The sequence below is a fragment of the Sminthopsis crassicaudata genome, chromosome 5, assembly GCF_048593235.1.
Source record: "Sminthopsis crassicaudata isolate SCR6 chromosome 5, ASM4859323v1, whole genome shotgun sequence".
NCBI classification, from domain to species: domain Eukaryota; kingdom Metazoa; phylum Chordata; class Mammalia; order Dasyuromorphia; family Dasyuridae; genus Sminthopsis; species Sminthopsis crassicaudata.
In genome coordinates this window covers 204,433,015-204,451,697 of record NC_133621.1, presented here as the reverse complement: position 1 = coordinate 204,451,697, position 18,683 = coordinate 204,433,015, and the positions used below count along the sequence as shown (strand labels likewise).

General features: G+C 38.5%; 1 protein-coding gene across 1 annotated transcript; it reads left to right on the top strand.

Annotated features, from left to right (window-relative positions):
- Positions 1 to 7,154: 7,154 nt before the first annotated feature.
- On the top strand, positions 7,155 to 12,828 carry LYZ (lysozyme). Its single transcript, XM_074269659.1, has 4 exons — positions 7,155 to 7,356; positions 8,090 to 8,254; positions 9,483 to 9,558; positions 11,863 to 12,828. The coding sequence occupies exons 1-4, from the start codon at positions 7,221 to 7,223 to the stop codon at positions 11,927 to 11,929; spliced, it is 444 nt and encodes a 147-aa protein (XP_074125760.1). The 5' UTR covers positions 7,155 to 7,220; the 3' UTR covers positions 11,930 to 12,828.
- Positions 12,829 to 18,683: the final 5,855 nt, after the last annotated feature.

The window sequence follows — 18,683 nt, the reverse complement described above, 5'->3', positions numbered from 1 at the left end:
CCAAAACTTGAAGCTTAGAGAAAACAGATCTTAAGAGCAGATTAAAAGTGGGGTGTCATCCAGGGTAGAGATGGTGACGTATGGGAATGGGGCCTTTTGCAGGGAATACATAACGTCCTGTCTGTGGGCTGCCTTTAAGAATGCTGATGGCCCATCTAACAATATCACTGCCCACAGAGCTCCCCAGCTAAAGATAGCAGGCAGGGGCATAGATTGCCAAAGAAAAGAAGAGAAAATGTTAGAGTAAAAGGCAGATCTCAAGGGCAGAGTATGAGGCACTGCCTGAGCCTGATAAACAGGGAGTTGACGGTATTGAGTAAACCTCAGTAACGAGGGAAAGACTCCTCGCTCTTGATGATCATGCTCTAGCTCCTGCACTCTCAGACATGTGATGTGGAGACTATAAAAAGGGGGTTGCAGAAGACGGGGGAAGGGAACTCCAGAAGAACTCCAGGGAACTCCGTGAAGTAAAGTGATAGAATAAAGACCTGTTGCCGAATGCTTGAGTGACTTGGTGTTCTGTGGGGAACCTCTAGAGAGGTAGCTCTCTGATTGAGATAATCAGAGCCGAAGACGTCTGAAGACCTGGAGAAGATAAGAGCCAGTTGACCTCTGTGAGCAGCAGGGAGTTAACGAGAAAATGCTAGGAGCAAAAAATTCTCTTAGTCTAGAGTTTAGGGCAGTGGTCCTCAAACTTTTTAAATAGGGGGCCATTTCACTATCCCTTAGACTGTTGGAAGGCCGGACTATCGTAAAAACAAAAGCTCACACTCTGTCTCCGCCCCTCAGCCCATTTGCCATAACCCAGCGGGCAGCATAAATGTCCTCAGCGGTCACATCTAGCCTTTGAGCCGTAGTTTGAGAATCCCTAGGTTAGGGTATAAACTGCCCTTTCACTCGGATTTCCAGGAAAGCTAATTTCTCCTGATTAGGTAGAGCAGGGTGGCAGGATTAAAGGTGTGACGCACCCAGAGAACCAGGCCAGGTAGGAGGCCTTGATATCTATTAGATGTAATAAGCCACTGATGTCCATTGGCTTTATTTTTTTATTTTTTTGAGGCTGGGGTTAAGTGACTGGCCCAGGGTCACACAGCTAGGAAGTGCTAAGTGTCTGAGACCAGATTTGAACTCAGGTCCTCCTGAATTCAAGGTTGGTGCTCTATCCACTGCACCACCTAAGCTGCCCCTGTCCATTGGCTTAAAAAAAAAAAAATGCTCTGAATCCCTGGGGTTAATGGCTATCCCAGGGTTAATTGAGAGGCTTTTTTCAATTAAAAGCAGGGTCTGGGGGATGGGTGCATCCCTGCTGGCTAGGGCCAAAGCAAGATAAGAATGCAGTTTAAACTTTTCCAAATTTCTTAACTATCTGTGATAAAAGTTTGTGCTTTAAAAAAAATTCCTTTTGGGGATCTGAGAAAAAGAGCTGAGTCTCACCATAAAATCACCAAGCTGGCTTAGGCAGAGATCCTGAGCTTCCCCTCCCGCTATCCCCACTCTTTATGGGGGAGAGGTGGAAAAGACCAGAGGGCCAGAGCAAGAGCAAAGTAGAAGCCCGTCCCATCTCACTGGCCAGCTGTTTGGCTGGTGGAGCAGAGGGAGAATGTGACTAAACCCCAAATTCCTGCCAGAGGGAACAAGCTTTTTTTTTTTTTTTTTCCAGTTTGTATGCACACAATAGGAGTAATTTCATCAAAAATTATTGCCAGTATTTTCTTAAGCCATGATGTGAAACAAACCATCCTGTGGCCACATGGCACAAACCATCAATTTTTGGTCTTATATGCTTCAAACTTTTGGGTGACTAAGTGGTGCCTGCAAAGCATAACATCTCTTAGGATGGCCATTTGATCACTAATATAAAAAGTTTTATATGTACACTCCTTAGATTTCCTGCTGCAGCCAAGTAAAACATTTCAAATTTTGAATATAAAGGCAAAGCTATTTTCTCCAAGAATTTAAAAAACTAATTTTTATTTTTAGATGGCTCACCAAAAATTATCCGTAAATATTAGATAGGAAAAAAAAAAAAGCATACTTTAAAAAACTCATTTCTAGCAAGCACTTGACATCTAGTCAGCTCTCTTTACTCCTTTTTGTTTTATTCTTCAGTCTTATCAAAAAGATTTAGGAGCTCCTTTCTTTAGAAGGAATTTTAAAGTCCTTCCTGATTGCAACAGAATACCAGTATCTAGAAAAAATGTGAGGGATACCAGATGTAGATAGCAAGCTTAAACTTAGTTACTTATTCTTAATCTGGGGGGGGGGAAGCAAAACCAACAAATCTTCCCATATTTTCTGATTAGCATGTTTTATGAATCCCCCATTGTGCTCCATCTTATTACATGTGCATTTTTCATGTTAAACTGCAATTACTTATACTCTTCCACTGTCCTTCTAAATTAATTTTATAAAGTTGGAGTGTAGTTTCTTTTTCCCCTTAGGCTATGCAGTAATTGAGGCTTTCTTTTCACCATTTCTTTAAGATGTCTAGTATACAATATTTCTATTTCCCTTATCTTCTGCCCTGTGCAGCCACCTTGCCCTCCCTTTCTACCACCTATGAAAAGATGATTATACTAACAGTTGAAGCGTACAAGGTGTCTGTGTATTTTGTGTAGCTATGGAGTTTAGATCGAAATTGCCAGGCACAAATTTAGTCTGGTCATTTTGTTTACACATTGGGGAAAATAAAATTCAGTTTATTAAACGTTTCATGTAACTGCACCCAAGTTTTTCCAAGCAGGAAACTTGGAATTTTTCTGTATAGTGACTTTTTAATTCTAGTTTTCATAATCTGGAGATCAGACTGTTGCTTTCGCATGATGTATGTAGTGTCTCATGACTGGAGTTTGCTTTGTTTTATAGTATCTGTACTCTGTACAGAGGGCAGCTCGACCCCTGTACCATCCTCCAGATGTTGACAGTCATGCTGGAAAGGTAATCCCTGCAGTGCTCTTCCTGCTCAAACTCAGGACAGGGATTGGGGTCTCCTCCAACAGTTCCCGGGACACCTAGAGGGGTTCCCAGCCTTAATCTGGGAGGGATTAGCATTAAAAAGGTACATCTGTTCTGAGTGTCTTTTCCAAGAGGCAGAAGTTGCTCTGAGAAGAAAAAAGCTGGGAGTCTCAGTTTTAGTTCAGGGGAGAGAGAGTTAAAAAGAACAGCTGTTTGTAGCAGCAGAGTGGGAGAAACATGGAGGGCTCAGAATGGGCTCCTTGAGTTTTGGCCCTAGTATATTGACCTTGGACCTCTGAAAAAGTTGGGTGGGTGGGTCTGTCCCAGGTTTCTCCTTTAGACTGGGAGAGATTTTTGGCTTTGAAAGAGACACTTTCTACTGGGAGTGTCTGGGCCAGCCACTTCTGCCTGAGGGCAGAAGTCAGAATCAGTCCTAGGATTTGAAAGAAAAAAAAGAAGCACTTTTAAAAGTGCATGGAAATGCTAAAACTTCTGGAGGGAGATTTAATCCCAATTCTGCTAATCTAATCAGTGTTCAAGTTTTCAAGTTTTGAGAGTTTGTGTGTGTGTGTGTGTGTGTGTTTTTTTTTTTCCCCAGGTGAATGTCTCCGCTTTTTAAGAAAAAGCCTAAAGGTCAGTCTTTAGGGATAAAGGAACAGACCCCAAGCCCCAGGATTTCCCAATTCTATAGCTTTTTCATTCTCTACAGGCATCCCTAAGAGAGAAAAAGATATGACAAAAATCTTAATTTTTGTCAATTGGCAGGAGTTTTATGCCATGAGCGTCCTCAGGCAAAAACTCTGCTGGGCATTGGTGCTCCAGACAACTCGACCATTCCCCGGGGAGCTGAGCTGTTCCCTCACTATAGAAAGGGTGGGGTGATGGGCTTGCCTGAGCTGGGGGAAAAACAAAACAAAACTCGTGAACAGTCACCAATTGGGAAGTCAGCCTTCACTAGAGAGACTGAAATCCTTGACTTCTAGAGAAAAAAAAGCTTTAGTGTTCTTGATTCAATAACTCCTCCACTGACACTAAGCAGAGTATCCCCGATACGATAGCACCTTATCCTTCTCTAGAGGAGAGCAACAAAATGCTCCCTGAGCACGGGAGAATTGTCAGAGACTAGGTATAGAACAGACAATCCTTATAAGAGAATCCTGCAAGCTAGAGAAAAGGCAATAACAAGAAAGGCTTTTATTTTTTAACTTGTCCAGATTTTTTGGATTCTGTTCGGTCACCAATGATAATGTCTAGTTTTGGGGGTTCCTGACTAGGGAACCAAAATATGAAGTTTAGGTTTTGGGGTTCCCTTTCAGAGAACCAAATGATGAGGCCTAGCTTTAGGGAGAGATCAGGGTTCCTGTAGTCAGGGAGTTAAATGATAAGGTCTAGTGGCAGGTTTGGGGTTCGGGGAGCCAAAGGGAGAGGTTTGGCTCCCCCACACCCCCTTGGATTCGGACCAAGGGTAAGGAGTTTTGGGGAACCCCCTTCTGGCAGTGCAGAGGTTCTTTGTAAAAGAAACCCAAAAAGGCTAGACTGATCAAAGAGGTTTATTACTGGCATTGGAAGTTAGCCTTTATTGTGCAAGAATAGAAAGGCTGAATTTCTCAATGGAGAAATTCTGGCAGAGAAGTTTAGAGAAACCCCTACAGAGAGGCAAAAAGTCTCAAGGTAGAGAGAGGATAGCATTGGAAGAGAATATTATTCCAGTGGGCAGAGGTTTCCTTGGCATAGCCAGCATGGCATAGCCTGGCATGTCAGGACCTCTGCAAGGAGTTGTTCCAAGTTGGCTCTTTTTATCTACAAGCTGGATTTCAGCTTGGGCTGGAATTGGAATAGAATTGACTGAGTCTCTTTCATTCAATAGGGTTGGGATTCTTTTAGCTCTGGACTCAACCAACCCCACCCAGATAATAGAATAAAGCTGTTTGTCTTGTTTCCCTTGGGCGGGCGGTCCTTCACTGAGGCAGAGTTGAAGATTTTCTCCTTCAAGGAGAGTTTCGGGATCCCTTCTTCAAACTATTGGGAATTGGAAGGGATCTCAGAAGGGATCTTACTTAAACATATTCCCTTATATTCAACTGCTTTCATTTATTGAGATCTCATTTGTGTTATTCAGTCATTTAGAATTTTCTTAGCAAGAATACTGGAGAAGTTTGCTATTTTCTTCTCCAGCCCATTTTACAGATAAGGAAACTGAGGCTAACTGGATTAAGTGATTTGCCCAGGATTACACAGCTAGTAAGTATCTTGAGGCCAGATCTGAATTCAGGAAAATGAATTTTCCTAGCTCCAGACCTGGCACTCTGACTCATCATTTCCTGAAAATATCTTAGCCAATCAGTCAACAAGCATTAATTAAGTACCTATTAATTAAGTACCTCAGGCATTGTGCAAAATGCTGGGCAAAAGAGAGTGTTGGTTTTTAAAAATCTAGTGTAGTAGACAGCTTGCAAATTCCTATGTAAAATCTGAAAGGAATCACCTTTTCCCTTTACCTGAGACACAAGGCCCAATCTCTTTTCCTGACATTTACCCATTATGAATGTCCCCAATAAAAGCTGGCTCCACCTTGAAGCCATCACTGATCTCCAGTGACCTATTGCTACCTTGACCTACTTGTAATTTCTTTGTCCTTAGTTTTGCTTCCTTAATCAGGGTAAATACCCAAATGAAGAATCTCCCTTTCAACAATTCCAAAGATGTTACTGTAATGAATAAAATAGTGAGTGAATCTGAGTTACACATTCTACCTTTGGGAAACACTAATTATTAGCAAGCTTTTCCTCATCTTGACTGAAATCTACCATTTTTGTCATTTCATTGCTCCTAGCTCTGCTATCACCACAGAAAAATGTAATCCACCCCTTCCTGATGACCCTCATTTAAATATTTTTAGATAATAAAACATTTCAAAGTCAAATATAATTGTGAAATGATTTGCCATTTTTCAATATTCATAATTCTGTTCTTCCTTACTGGTAATTGTAATGTTCTCTCTAAAATGTAATGTTCTCTGTTGAGGTTTTCTTGGGGTCTCTGGAGCAGCCTTTGTTTCAGTTGATCAATCACCACCAGAGTAGCCAGGGGTTAAGGTCCAAATCCTTTATTGTCTTCTTCACTGGGGGCTCAGCTAGTTTTTCTGGAGGCCTTCCTCTCTCCTTGTTTCCGAAAGCTTGAGCTCCCGCCTGCCTTCTCTGGCTTCTGAATCTCCCTGGCTGAGGCTTCTAACTTATATCCTACACACTGAGTATACAGCAATCATTGTATCACTAGGAAACCACTATTTGTTGTAAGATTAAATCAATGGAAAATAGATTTAACCATTGTCTCCTCAATTCCACTTAGTGCCTTGTTTCAAGTTCTGGCCCTATAAGGAGATGTAGGATCAGATCAATCATACTGAACCATGTAAATTAGATAAATATTGTTTCTATCAATTCCACTGACTTAGTACCTTGTAAGAATCCTTTGTTTCAAGTTCAGAGTTCTGGCCCATAAACAGGTAATACTAATAACTGATATTACATAAGGATTGTAATTTATGAATGTGCAATTTTTCTCAGATGAAGTAAATAAAAGTTTCAAAGTTGTTAAAAATAGATTTGGATTCCAGGAAAAATTATTTGACTATTCATCATGTAGGTTGCAGAGAAGATTCCACTTGAACATAGGATGGGAAAGAGTTGGATTCCATTCTAACTCTGAAATTCTGTGATTCTCAGACTCTCTTGTCTTATATATCGTTACTGTTGTTCTCCAAGAGGACCATGACATCAGGGAGGTAAGGAATTGGATTTAAGTGAGGGAGGCTGTGCAGGGTCACCTGCTGTACTTTCCCCTCCAGAGCCATCTGGGTCCACTGGCCAGATAGAGATCAGGATGACTGATTGGCATTAGTGTTGAGGAAGGTGGATTTTAGCCTGTTATCTGAGTCTTTCTTCCTCTGTTACAATTTGATTTACTGGTAAATCAATTCCACTAATGTTGGGTAAGTCTGGTGTTACACCAGGAAAGCAGAATCTGTCCCTGTCCTGTCACCTTAATTGAACCTTGGACTAGAGGGAGAGGTACCTTCCCATACTATGTGCCAGGTTTTCTGCCTTCAGGGGAAATAGGGAAATGTAGCAATAAACAAATCTTGATTTTTGCATAGCCAGCATGTGGAGCCCTCAAAAAGCAAGGAAGAGGAACTGAAGAGAGAAGTTAAATACTGGGGCTTGATTCAGCCTCAACAGTTGGAGCAGCTTGACTACTCAGGCAACATGAAGGTACTCCTTCTTCTGGGATTCATCTTCCTCCCCATGGTAGTCCATGGTGAGATCTTGGAGAGATGTGATTTTGCCAGAAGAATAAAGAATCTGGGTTTGGCTAACTACCATCAAATCAGCCTGGCTAACTGTAAGTTTGATCTCCTGTGATCTCCACAGACCCTAAGGAGAGGAGGGCTAAAAATGGGGGTGACAGTTTCAGAGGAATGAATATTTGTTTTCTTTCATTTTCAATTTCTTCCTTTGGATGTTTGCCTATTTGCAAAAGTTAAAAAGCTCAGTGAAAACTTAACCATCAGCTCACACTGGCAAAAGTAATGCTTTGTTGGGGCAGCTGAATGAAGCAGTGGATAGAACACTGGCCCCAGAGTTTAGGAGGATCTGAGTTCAAATTTGACTTCAGGCACTTTACTAGATATATAATAAGCAAGTCACTTAACCCCAATTTCCTCGATTAAAAAAACCCAGAAAATAATGCTTTGCTGTTGTTGAGTTATTTCAGCTGTGTCCAACTCTAAGCTACTCAATTTGTTGTTTTGTTTTGTTTTGTTCTGTTTTGTTTTGTTTTGGCAAAGACACTGGAGTGCTTTGCCATTTCCTTTTACAGGTAATTTTTTTTTTTTTTTAAACCGGTAAGGAACTGAGGCTGATAGGATTAAGCAATTTGCTCAGGGTCACACACATAGTCTCTGAGGGCTGAATTTAAACTCAGGTCTTCTTGATTCTGGAACCTGTAATTTATTCAAAGCACCATCTATAGACTATCAGTAATGAAGGATGATTAATCAATTCAAGAGTATTGGTTTTCCTGGATAAATATGATAATATATGAAATAATCCCTCTTTAAATGAATTCTTCACAGGGGTGTGCTTGGCAAGGTGGGAGAGCAGTTTTAATACCAAAGCAAGAAACTACAACCCTGGAGATAAAAGCACTGATTATGGGATAATGCAGATCAACAGTCACTACTGGTGTGATGATGGCAAGACCCCACATGCAACCAATGGGTGTGGCTACAAGTGCTCAGGTAAGAGCCACCTCTGGGATCTGGGGCACAGCAACTCTGCTCAGCAAGGTCCATAATATGCAGATTAAACACTTACACAGGGAAGCTGCTTTAGAAAGCCAAAAAGAAACTCAATTTCTAATTAACCTTCCCAGTTCCTCTCTCATCATTCCCAAACTAAAAAAAGGCCATCTCTTCTCAGAAGAGTATCATTTCTTAGTCCTGTTGTTGACTGGTACAAGATCATTCAGAAGGAAGGGACCCAATTCTTCAAATTCTCCTTTCATTTTAGGTAGCTACCTAAATTAGCTTCCCCCTTTGGCTGGGGAATGTCTGTAATGGAAATTCTCAGTGATTCAGACTGATCCTTTTAGTCCACATTATAGGATCATAGATGTAGAGATCTCTTGATGCCGTCTCTAATCCATCACTCTCACTTCCCAAGTGGTTAAAGTGAGGTCTGGGGAAGTGAGAGTGTCCAAGGTCATACAGGGAGAGGGAGAGTCCAAGGTGAGATTTGAACCTGGTCTTTCAGCTCCAGAATTAATACGTGGGGCATGTAACGGTGCTACTTCTATCCCTGACTGATTTCTGTGACCAGTGAGCCAAAATGTGTTTTTTCTAAGCTGCTGTTCTGTATGGTCAGTCTTTATCACTCACTACCTGACAGCTGAGTGCTCCTGCAGAAGTCACTTCAACTCAGCTCCCTAGTCTTCATCTGTTCTTAGCTTGTGTTAAGAATGAGTCACCCACCACCACAACAACTTCACAGCCCTTATTTATTTGAAAGGAAAAAAAAAAATGAAACAGAATGTCCATTCATGTTTGACTTTATTCCTGATTTTTTAAATGGATGACCCTCAACCTGCGGTCATGGTCCCTGCACCCTGAGCCTGGAGTCAAGACATCTGACTTTAAGTTCTGACATTAACACTGACTATTTGTGTTACCATGGACAAGTCACATCTCCTCTCTGAGTCCCAATTTTCTCATCTGAAAATTGGCTGCTTTACAGGGTTATAGAGAGAAAAGTATTTTGTAAGCCTTAAAGTGATACAGAAATTCAAGTCAGGTCTGGAGGAGATGAATGAGAGCACAGGCCTTTCCTTTCTTGACTGCAGTCTCATTTATCTGGAATTTAGGAAAATAATCTTATAATATTGTTTCTTCTTCCTTAACTAGGAGGATTGGTCCTTTTAGATAAAATGAACTTGAAACTTACTTATGTCTGCTTTCATTTCTGTTTCAGAACTGGAGGAAGATAACCTCGTGAAAACAGTAAATTGTGCAAAAAAGATTGTAGATCAACAAGGCATTAGTGCATGGTATGTTTTCAATCACTATAAAGAATAATTCATTTCTTTCAGGGATGACCTGAGGTTATTCAAAGATAAAGTCCATTTTGTTGTGTATTGCTTAGCAGCAACTAAACTAGTTGGATTTATTTCTATTAGCAATTATTTTAAACAATATTCTATGAGTCAACCTCTCCTAATAAGGATCCTAGGGTTTTTGTGGTGCTGCTTTTTTCTGCCAATCTGTTTTTGTGGCCAGGAATCATGTCCCCACGGCCCCCCAAAAAACCCCAATAACTTAGAGATGAAATAACAGGCAGGAGCACAATTTAAAATTTTAATCAAAACAGTTTGCAACATGACTCTATAGATCTTCAAGCTTTTTAAAAGACTACCTATTACCTATTTACTGTGTATAGAGCACTGCACTAGGTGTTGAGAGAAAAAATATTCAATAAGACACAGTCCCTGACCTCATGCAGCCTAGGATTTAGCAGATGGATTTGCCATAAATCCAGATAGTTATAATTCAGAATGATCCCAAAGTCCATAAGTGAGATGCAAACCAAGTACAAAGGGGAGAAATCATTGTTGATTCTGGAGTTCACTGAAAGAAATGGTGGTTAAATTGGATTCTTCAGGGATAAGATCAAATGATTGGAAATGAACTATTCTATGCATCAGCAACCGTGTGAGTAGAATGTGATGAGAACAGCAACAGATTGCATCCTGGGAACAGAAAGGAATAGAAGTGAACCACTTAAATGTGATGAAATGAGGCTGAAAGAATTGGGAGGTACCAGGTGGGAGGGATTAGAAAACCAAGTAGAATTTGAATGTTATTTGATAGGCAATAAGTCATTATGGGACTCATGTTAATAGTCCCATACAATAAAACTTAGATTCATGCAATCTAGAGCTTAGATGCAGTTTATCTTGATTTATTCAGAAGGTAGAGCTTTAGCTGAGATTTGAAGAAGTGAGAGAACCCGAGAGGCAGAAAAGAGGAGGGAGAGAGTTCTGGCAAGGGAGAGAGTCAGAGAAAATGTGTTCAATTGAGAGATGGAATGTCTGATTCAAGGCACAGTTAGGAAACTAGTGCCACTGGACATAGAGTACAGCAAAGAGTGTAAAGTATAAGAGAACTGGCAAAATGGATTTGGCTTTGAATGCCAACAGAGTAATCCTGGGGGTAATTTGGAACCACTGGAGCTGTTAATTGAATAGGAGGTGACATGGTGAGATTTATGTTTTAGGAAGAACTTTTTGACAATTGAATGGAGGAGAGACTGGAATGGGGAGATCATATTGTTATAATCCAGGTGTGTAGTGATGAGAACCTGCAACCAGCTGTTGGAAGAGTCAGATTAGAGAAGATCCCTTTCTCCCCTATACACAAAAAATATTACAGGGGTAGAAAAGGGATGCCTTGGCAACTGATTATTTGGGGGGAATGAGAGGGAGTGAGAAGTCAGAAATCCTAGATTGAAAGCATGGTATAAATACTATAATAATATTTATATATGTATAATATTATATAATAATAAATAAAATATAATTATATAATAATAATAATAAGGAATTAGGTTGGGTAGGGTGGAAGAATGCTCCTTCAGATATTATTAATATGTTTTGAATTGATTTCTTCAGCATTGGGCAATGTATTCAGTCAAATTAGTTTGCAAAATTTTGTTCAGTAACAAAAAACATTATATTAGATGCTTAAAATAAACTCTATCTCCAAAGAAGCTTATAACCAAATAGGAAAAAAAAGACAAGTATTCAAAGGGTTATGAAACAGAGCAAAATGTGTGAGATGTAAAGGAGACATGCAGATTTTAAAAATAGTTGAAATTTGAAAGGATCACTTTTACTTGGTGCATCTTGAGAAGTTTCAGGAAGGAGGTATTATGGGATGAGCCTTGAAGAAGGGGGATTTTATATATTGAAAATTGCCATGCAAAGGTGAGAAATTAATCTTAGCTTCCAAAAGCCGAGAGATAGAAAACATTGGAACAAGAAAAGGAGATATTAAAGAGTCTAATTTGGTCAGATCATTGAATAGTGGATTCATTTATTGGTTGCCTCAACATTAAGAATCACAAAGGTTCAAACCTAATAGAAATCTTTAAAATCCAATAGCCTGATTTTTTTTTAAAAAAAATGAGAAAACTAAGGCCTAATGAGACATTTTCTTTTTATGTTTTTTCTTTTCTCTTTGAAATAGTAATTGTATTTCATAAATATCACTTTATAACTCCATGTTAAAAATGAACATTTATCCAAGGCTAATTTTGCTCAGTTTTTCATTGTTTCATTTCCCTTTCTCTACAGGGTGGCCTGGAAAAACAAATGCCAAGGAAAAGACCTTTCAGGATACCTGAAAGGTTGCCATCTGTAATCTGCCACCTTTAGGTCCTACAACTCAATATGCTTCCTCTGCTAATAAAGATGCTTTTTTAAATCAAACACTATATTCTTCTCTCTTAAAAAAATCATTTTCTCTAACAAAATTGACACAGAATGAATGAAACAACTAGTTTTCAAAAGACAATGTTTAATAATAGTTTTATGGCTGACTACCTTTTTTAGATTTTTAGTTACACTCAAACTGAAAGGAAACTTGTCTAGTTATCACACAAAGCTCCATGATTTCAGGTTTGAGTGTAAAGAGACAATTTAGTATCATGAGTTCAGAAATTCTTCAGTTCTAGAAAAAACATGACTACATCTTAAAGGGAATGTACATAAAGTGAAATCCTGACCTGGCAAGAACTGTCATCTATGTCTCTTCAGAAATCTATGGGCAGTACTAAAAAGGAGAAGGGGGTGTATCTTTATTAGGCAACTACATAATGCAGAGTGTGAAGAGATTGTTTATAATCAAGAATCATACCTGAAATAAATATACATAGATATACACGGATATGTTTATGAACAAAAATGCACCAAATTATGACATATTTCTCTAATTTCTTTCTATAAATGTGCTATTCTGCACAGATCTAATCCTAATTTAGTTTCCCTGACTTCCTTCAAAACAGCTCAAATACCATTTTTTGCTAGCCTTTTTTCCCTTCCCCTTCGATCCACAACTGCTAAAGCTTTCCACTGGAAAGTTACTTCCCAACTATTCCGTATATACCTTATGTATAATTTATATAATGTCTCTCAGGTTAGAATGTAAACTCCTTGAGAGCAGGGATCATTTGCATTTTTTTGTATGCACAGTGCTCAGTACATGATCTGGCATATCTGGAACTTAATAAATGGTCACTGAATGAGTTAAAAAAAAAAAAAGAACTATTGTAATTCTGGAGAAATATTCAATGCTCATGTCTGGGCCATGCTTATTTAATAAAAATGAAAATATTACCTAACTTAATATACATATATGATACGATATCAATCAAAATACCAGGGTTGATTTATAGATCTAGATAAAATAATAGCAAAATCTGGAGAAAGAAAATTATCCAAAATGTTAAGGGAAATAATTTTTAAATGATGAAACCAACTGCATTATGAAATAGGAGTCATCTAAATTATTTGTTACTGGTTTAAAAGTAGAAAAGTAATTGTGAATGATGTAGATAGGTGAATTGATAAATAGATATAACTATAGATATATATTTAAATATAGATATAGGCATACATATATGTATTGCAAATCTTAAAATCATATGAATTGAACAGACCAGATAAGGAAGAATAAAAAATAAGTGAAGTAGAAAACTCACATTCTAGGCTGTTAAGACCTTTTGATCCTCATTCAATTATTCAAGATTATATTTATTTTTCTCAGCTTTTATTCTCTAAAAATATGATGGATTTAGGGTCTAGCTTCGAGGATCATAGCCTTCAACCACAGGCCTCTACTTGAAGAATCAAGGTAAAAATTCTCAGCTGGATTTCTTGTTATTGGTTCTGTACTTAGGGACTGCCTGCAAGCATAACCTCAGTTCTTTCCTAGCACTTGAAAGATGCTATTCACAAACTCTTAAAGGTGAGAGCCCCATTAAATATATCCCCATGTCTTATCACCTGCCAGATCCTACCTCCCCTTCTGCTAGTCCCAGTTACACAGAATCCCTAGCTGCTTAAAAAAACAAACAAACAAACAACCCTCTTCCTTGCTCTCTGTCCCCATTTTCTCATCCTTACCTATCTTAGGATGTTCCCTCTTACCCCCCAATCTCATTCTGTTAGCTGTTTCCTGCTTCCTTCCTGAATTTTCCTTTATTTGACCATTAGCAAACCTTCTTTTATCTTAGACTTTTATTTTCCCATTCTCCTTCCATGTTCTAGAAGTCACGGAGAACACAGAGACCTAGAGAAAATAAAATACAGAAAAGGAATTTAGACATTCTTGTAAGTTCTTCACCTTATCTTTACTCCATACATCCTTGGTTTACAACCTCACCTGAATCCTCCCATCTTGCTTTCTTCACTCCTACTGACATGCTTATTGCTAGCAGAAGTTACATGATCACATTGACTGGGTTCAATCCACATATAGATGTGATTTAATCTCAACTAGGTTCTTGTTACAGTAAAGCAATTCTCAAATTAATTCTCTTTCACATTTCCTAGAGCACGTGTTTTCACTCTACTCTTTTCTCCTCAAGATTGTCACACTGCCTCCTCCTCTCTCCATTTCAGCAAAGGTAATTAATTGTCTCATACTTTACTGAGAAAGTAGAAGTCAATCACCATAAACTCTCTCTTCTCCATTTTTCTGTGTCCCAAAACTCCATGTCATGTTCCCCTCACTTTTTCCTTCTTTATTCCTATTTCTGATGAAAAAGTCAGTCTTCTCCTTACCAATACCAAACCCTTTATTTGTACTTTGGTTCCATTCCTTCCCTTCTTCAGTTGATTATCAATCATCCTCTCTCTCTTTCCCTAAGCTTCACTCTCTCCTTACCTATCCATCTAATTCTTACTCTCTCTCCTTGTTTACTTCCTCCCAGTCTTTCTCCCTCTCAAAGACCTCTCCCTGAAGAGCAGCTGGAAATCCATGTCCCTTCTCTCAATCTGGAAACTAAAATACAAAGATTTCCCCTCTTCCCAACTCTTGCCAACTCTGCCTCTCACTACAGAGATGAAGCATAGAGGAGCCGATCTCCATCAAAGAGCAGAGTCATATGTGCAAACAACCTTAATCATCGGTTGCTTGAAGATAAAGATAAATTGTTTACCGATGGAACAGATATGTCCGAGATCACAAAAGAAGCGGCTTTGAACTAGCATTAGTTAGACCTTTGGCAAGAACATTTTACTCTGTTATTGCTCTTAACATTCAGCACAGTGTCCGGGTGGCAGATGCTTAATCAATGTTTATTGACTGGCTTATCTGGGCCATCCCTCTACCACACTTTTGTTTGCTAATAAATCAGATTCATTAATTGCTCAAACACTCAGAAAGCAGAAACTGTTCCTCCCACTCTCATTCTGCCTTCAGGAAAAGAGGGAAACCTCCATGCCCTTCCATGCGCCAAGTCTTCTACCTTCAAGGAAAGAGAGAAAATGTCATTATAAATAGATCTTCATTTCTACATAACTAGGAAAATGGGGCCTTCAGACAAATAAGAAGAGGAACTTGAGAGAGAAGTTACATATCGAAGTCCAGCTCAGGTTTAGCACTTGGAGCAGTTTGATTGGTTATTTGGACATGAGGAAGGTTCTCCTTCTGGGTTCTTTTCCTCTTGATGGTAGTGACTTTGCTGAAGTTCTGAAAGATAATGACATGGAGAGCTACAATGGAATCAGTCTAGTTGACTGTAAGTCTGATCTTCTTTAGAACCTGCATAGAAGAGGAGAGCTAAGAATGGGGATAATAGTTTTTTTTTTGTTGTTGTTGTTGTTGTTTTTTAATGCATCATATCTTGTTCTTTTAACATTTTTCCTTTGACTGTTAATATAACTTAAAATAAAACTCCTCAGTTTAAAAACATTAAATGAATCACCTAGAAACCAAATTTCAAGGAGTAAGACTTTACGGCTGGGGGAAGGGAATTCAAGAACTTAATAACACCAAATTAATTAAATATTGTGTCCAGAATCCACTGAACAAAACCAGCTTGTTTATTTCTTTATGGAGCTGCATCATCCAAATCTGAAAATTTCTATGATAGTCCCTGGTCCCAGATCTTTCAAGTTTAATACATAGGTACTGAAGCTTTCCAGTATTACTGAATTGGGGGGAGAAAGAGAGAGAGAGACAGAGAGAGAGACAGAAAGAGAGACAGAGAGAGAAAGAGAACAAGAGAGAGAAAGAGAGAGAGAGAGACACAGAGAGAGAGAGAGACAGAGAGAGAGAGAGAGAGAATGAGAGAGAGAGAGAGAGAGAGAGAGAGAGAGAGAGAGAGAGAGAGAGAGAGAGAGAGAGGCTTTCTTATTAAAATGTGCTGAATTTGAGAAGGTGGTGTCTCTTAGAAGGGTTCAAGCTGTTTTGGGGTTTTTTGTTGTTTTTTTTTTATAAAAAAAAAAAACCCAGAAATTTTGGCCCAAAAGACCCTTCTACTTCTCTATACATTTCATTAGACGTGCTCCTACATTTGAGTATAAAAGGCTCAAGGTGCCTCCATCTTTTGTCTAACAGTGTCACTATATGGTTACCCTTAATATTTATGTATGGCTAGAAAATCAAGTTCAAGAACGCCTTCATATATTTAAATTTCAACATTTAAGAGAAGAATCTATGAATTTAAAACAGTACCAAGAAAAGAGGCCATTAAACATCTCATCAAAAATGTACTCTTTTTCTTAGTGAGGGATATTACCTACAAATAAATGCAGTATGAATTTGGAGAGCATAGAGTATTCCTAGGGCCATAGATCTACAACTGAAAGAGACCTTGAAGATCATTTATTACTATCTCCTCATTTTTTGCAAATGAGAAAACTGAGGCCTCAGGAGATTAAATGAGTTGCTTAAGCCATATAAGTAGTAAATTCTGAACTGACTGAGGGTATAGCTGCAAGACATAAAGAACTTAATGTAATTGTGACCATGGCTTCAGTATGGAGGCAGAGTTCTGATAGTATTAAAAAAAAAAAAAAAACCCAAAATTTTAACATTAAGTACCAAACACTGGGGACACGAAGGTGATCAAAATAAATAGTTTATTTCCTCAAGGACGTTACAGTCAGATAGAGGGAACAGGACATGCATCCAAATAAGTGCATTATAAGATAAAGTTTTCTGTAAGGACAAAAAAGAAGTCCAAACCAAGCACTCTAGACTAGTTAGAGGAAGGGAAAAGTACATTCACTTGGAAGAAAAGACATTCAAGAGGAGTGGTCATCTGCAAAAATCAAAGACTCCAATAAGATCAAAGAGGACTCCCTTGAGAAAAGGCCATTGGGTTTTGTTCTTAATAGCCCTTTGAGAGGCAGTTTCAGAGAGAGTTGCATGAGGTGCAAGAGTAGAATGAGTGGTGAGGAAGTACAGGCAACATAAAACAGATTCAAACTGGAAGAGAATTTAGACATAGTCCCACCTTTTCATTTTTCAGTGGAGGAAACTGAGCCCAAGGGTAATTAAATGTCGTGAAAGGAAGTGAAGAATCCTGGAGGATTCCATTCCATTCCATTGGGGGAAAGCAGGTCACTTAATTTCTGACCCTCAGTTAACTCGAGATGAAGAGATCGAACCAGATGATTTTTAAGGAGCATCCCCATCTATAATCATATAAAGTGATTTGTCTATAACCACTCTCAGTGTTTTCTTTAACAGTCATTTAGCCATTGTTTCAAAGAATTCATAGAACTAGCTTGTGAATGTGATTATTAGATGATGGGGAAAGAGTTTACTTGGATATACTGAGTTTGGGGATGTGATTTAGCTTTTTTGTTTTTTTACTTGAAAGAGTTCTTATATAGCCATTAGAGACAGCATGTCAAAGTGCAGAGAGAACTGATGTCATGGACATTTCATGATGGAAATATGCAATAATAACAAACAGGCAACAAAGTTGATGGCACGATCAATATATTAGCAAAACTAGAAATTGCCAATAAAGGAGGCCCAAGAATTCTCAGTAGTCAAGGACCTTGCAAAGAGGTTACAAAAGTTATGGTCAATAAAGAGGAACCAAAACAAATTACAAAATCTTAAGTAACATGGTTACTAACTGATTTCTGATTGATCAGCTCAGAGGATGCTAAAAACAAATTGGGTCATTTTACCACAAGGTGGGTTAACCTACCCTGGATACTTTGAACAAGGATGGGAATAGGGAAATTATGGTTCTGGGGATGAGGAACTAGGATCTCTAAATAGTAAACACTCCTTTTCTCCAGTTGGTTAGGCATTACACAAGTTTATTGACTAATAGACTATTGTCTACATAGGGGTAAAGTCTGTAAGTTTCCATGAGTCAAAATGAGGAATTAATTCACACTAAAAGGGAAATTTAGAGAGCAAAAAGAGGAAATCTTACACAACAGCTTAGGCTCACAAGAGCGGGAAAGTTAAACTTTAACAACTTATTAATGCAAGCTAGTTTGATTAAGTTTAATAAATCATAATAGATCTAGCTAAAAAAAAAAAAAGAATCAGTTTGATTCTATTGATTAAAAATGATTTCCAGTTTGTATTTCTCAATAAGGAAGATCATGGGTTCAAATCCCATCCTTGATCCCAACTGCATTTATAACCCTAGATGAATCAGGGTCCTAGAAATCTTAAAGACCAAACTGTAAAAGCAGATGCTAGTCTTCATTGTCTATGGGTTCTCCCTCAGCTAGAATTCCTTCTGCCAAACTAATCACAAGTCTGGTCCAAAAAGAAATGAAATAATGACGTCAAAACTTTATCATCTTATTCATACTTTACTGCTGTTCTCCATCAGAATGACCTTGATGATTCACAATTAACAAGGGAGACATTATACAAACAACTATGTACAAACAAGCTAAGTACAGAATAAAATGACAATAAGCAACAAAAGAAGATATTAGAGCAAAGAGAAATTAGGAAAAAATTACATTTAAAGTGGGATTTTAGCATAGGATTTGAAGGAAACCAGGGAAACCAGGGGGTAGAAAATAGGAGGGAGAACATTGCAGGCATGGAGGACATCCAGAGAAAATGAATTTGGGAGATAGAGTGTTCCAGGAACAGTCAGAAGACCAGTGTCACTGAATGG

Coding starts and splice junctions, on each gene's coding strand:
- LYZ (XM_074269659.1), top strand. CDS start 7,221: ATGAAGGTACTCCTTCTTCTGGGATTCATCTTCCTCCCCATGGTAGTC. Junction 7,357..8,089: donor TCAAATCAGCCTGGCTAACT/GTAAGTTTGATC, acceptor AATTCTTCACAG/GGGTGTGCTTGGCAAGGTGG. Junction 9,559..11,862: donor CAACAAGGCATTAGTGCATG/GTATGTTTTCAA, acceptor CTTTCTCTACAG/GGTGGCCTGGAAAAACAAAT.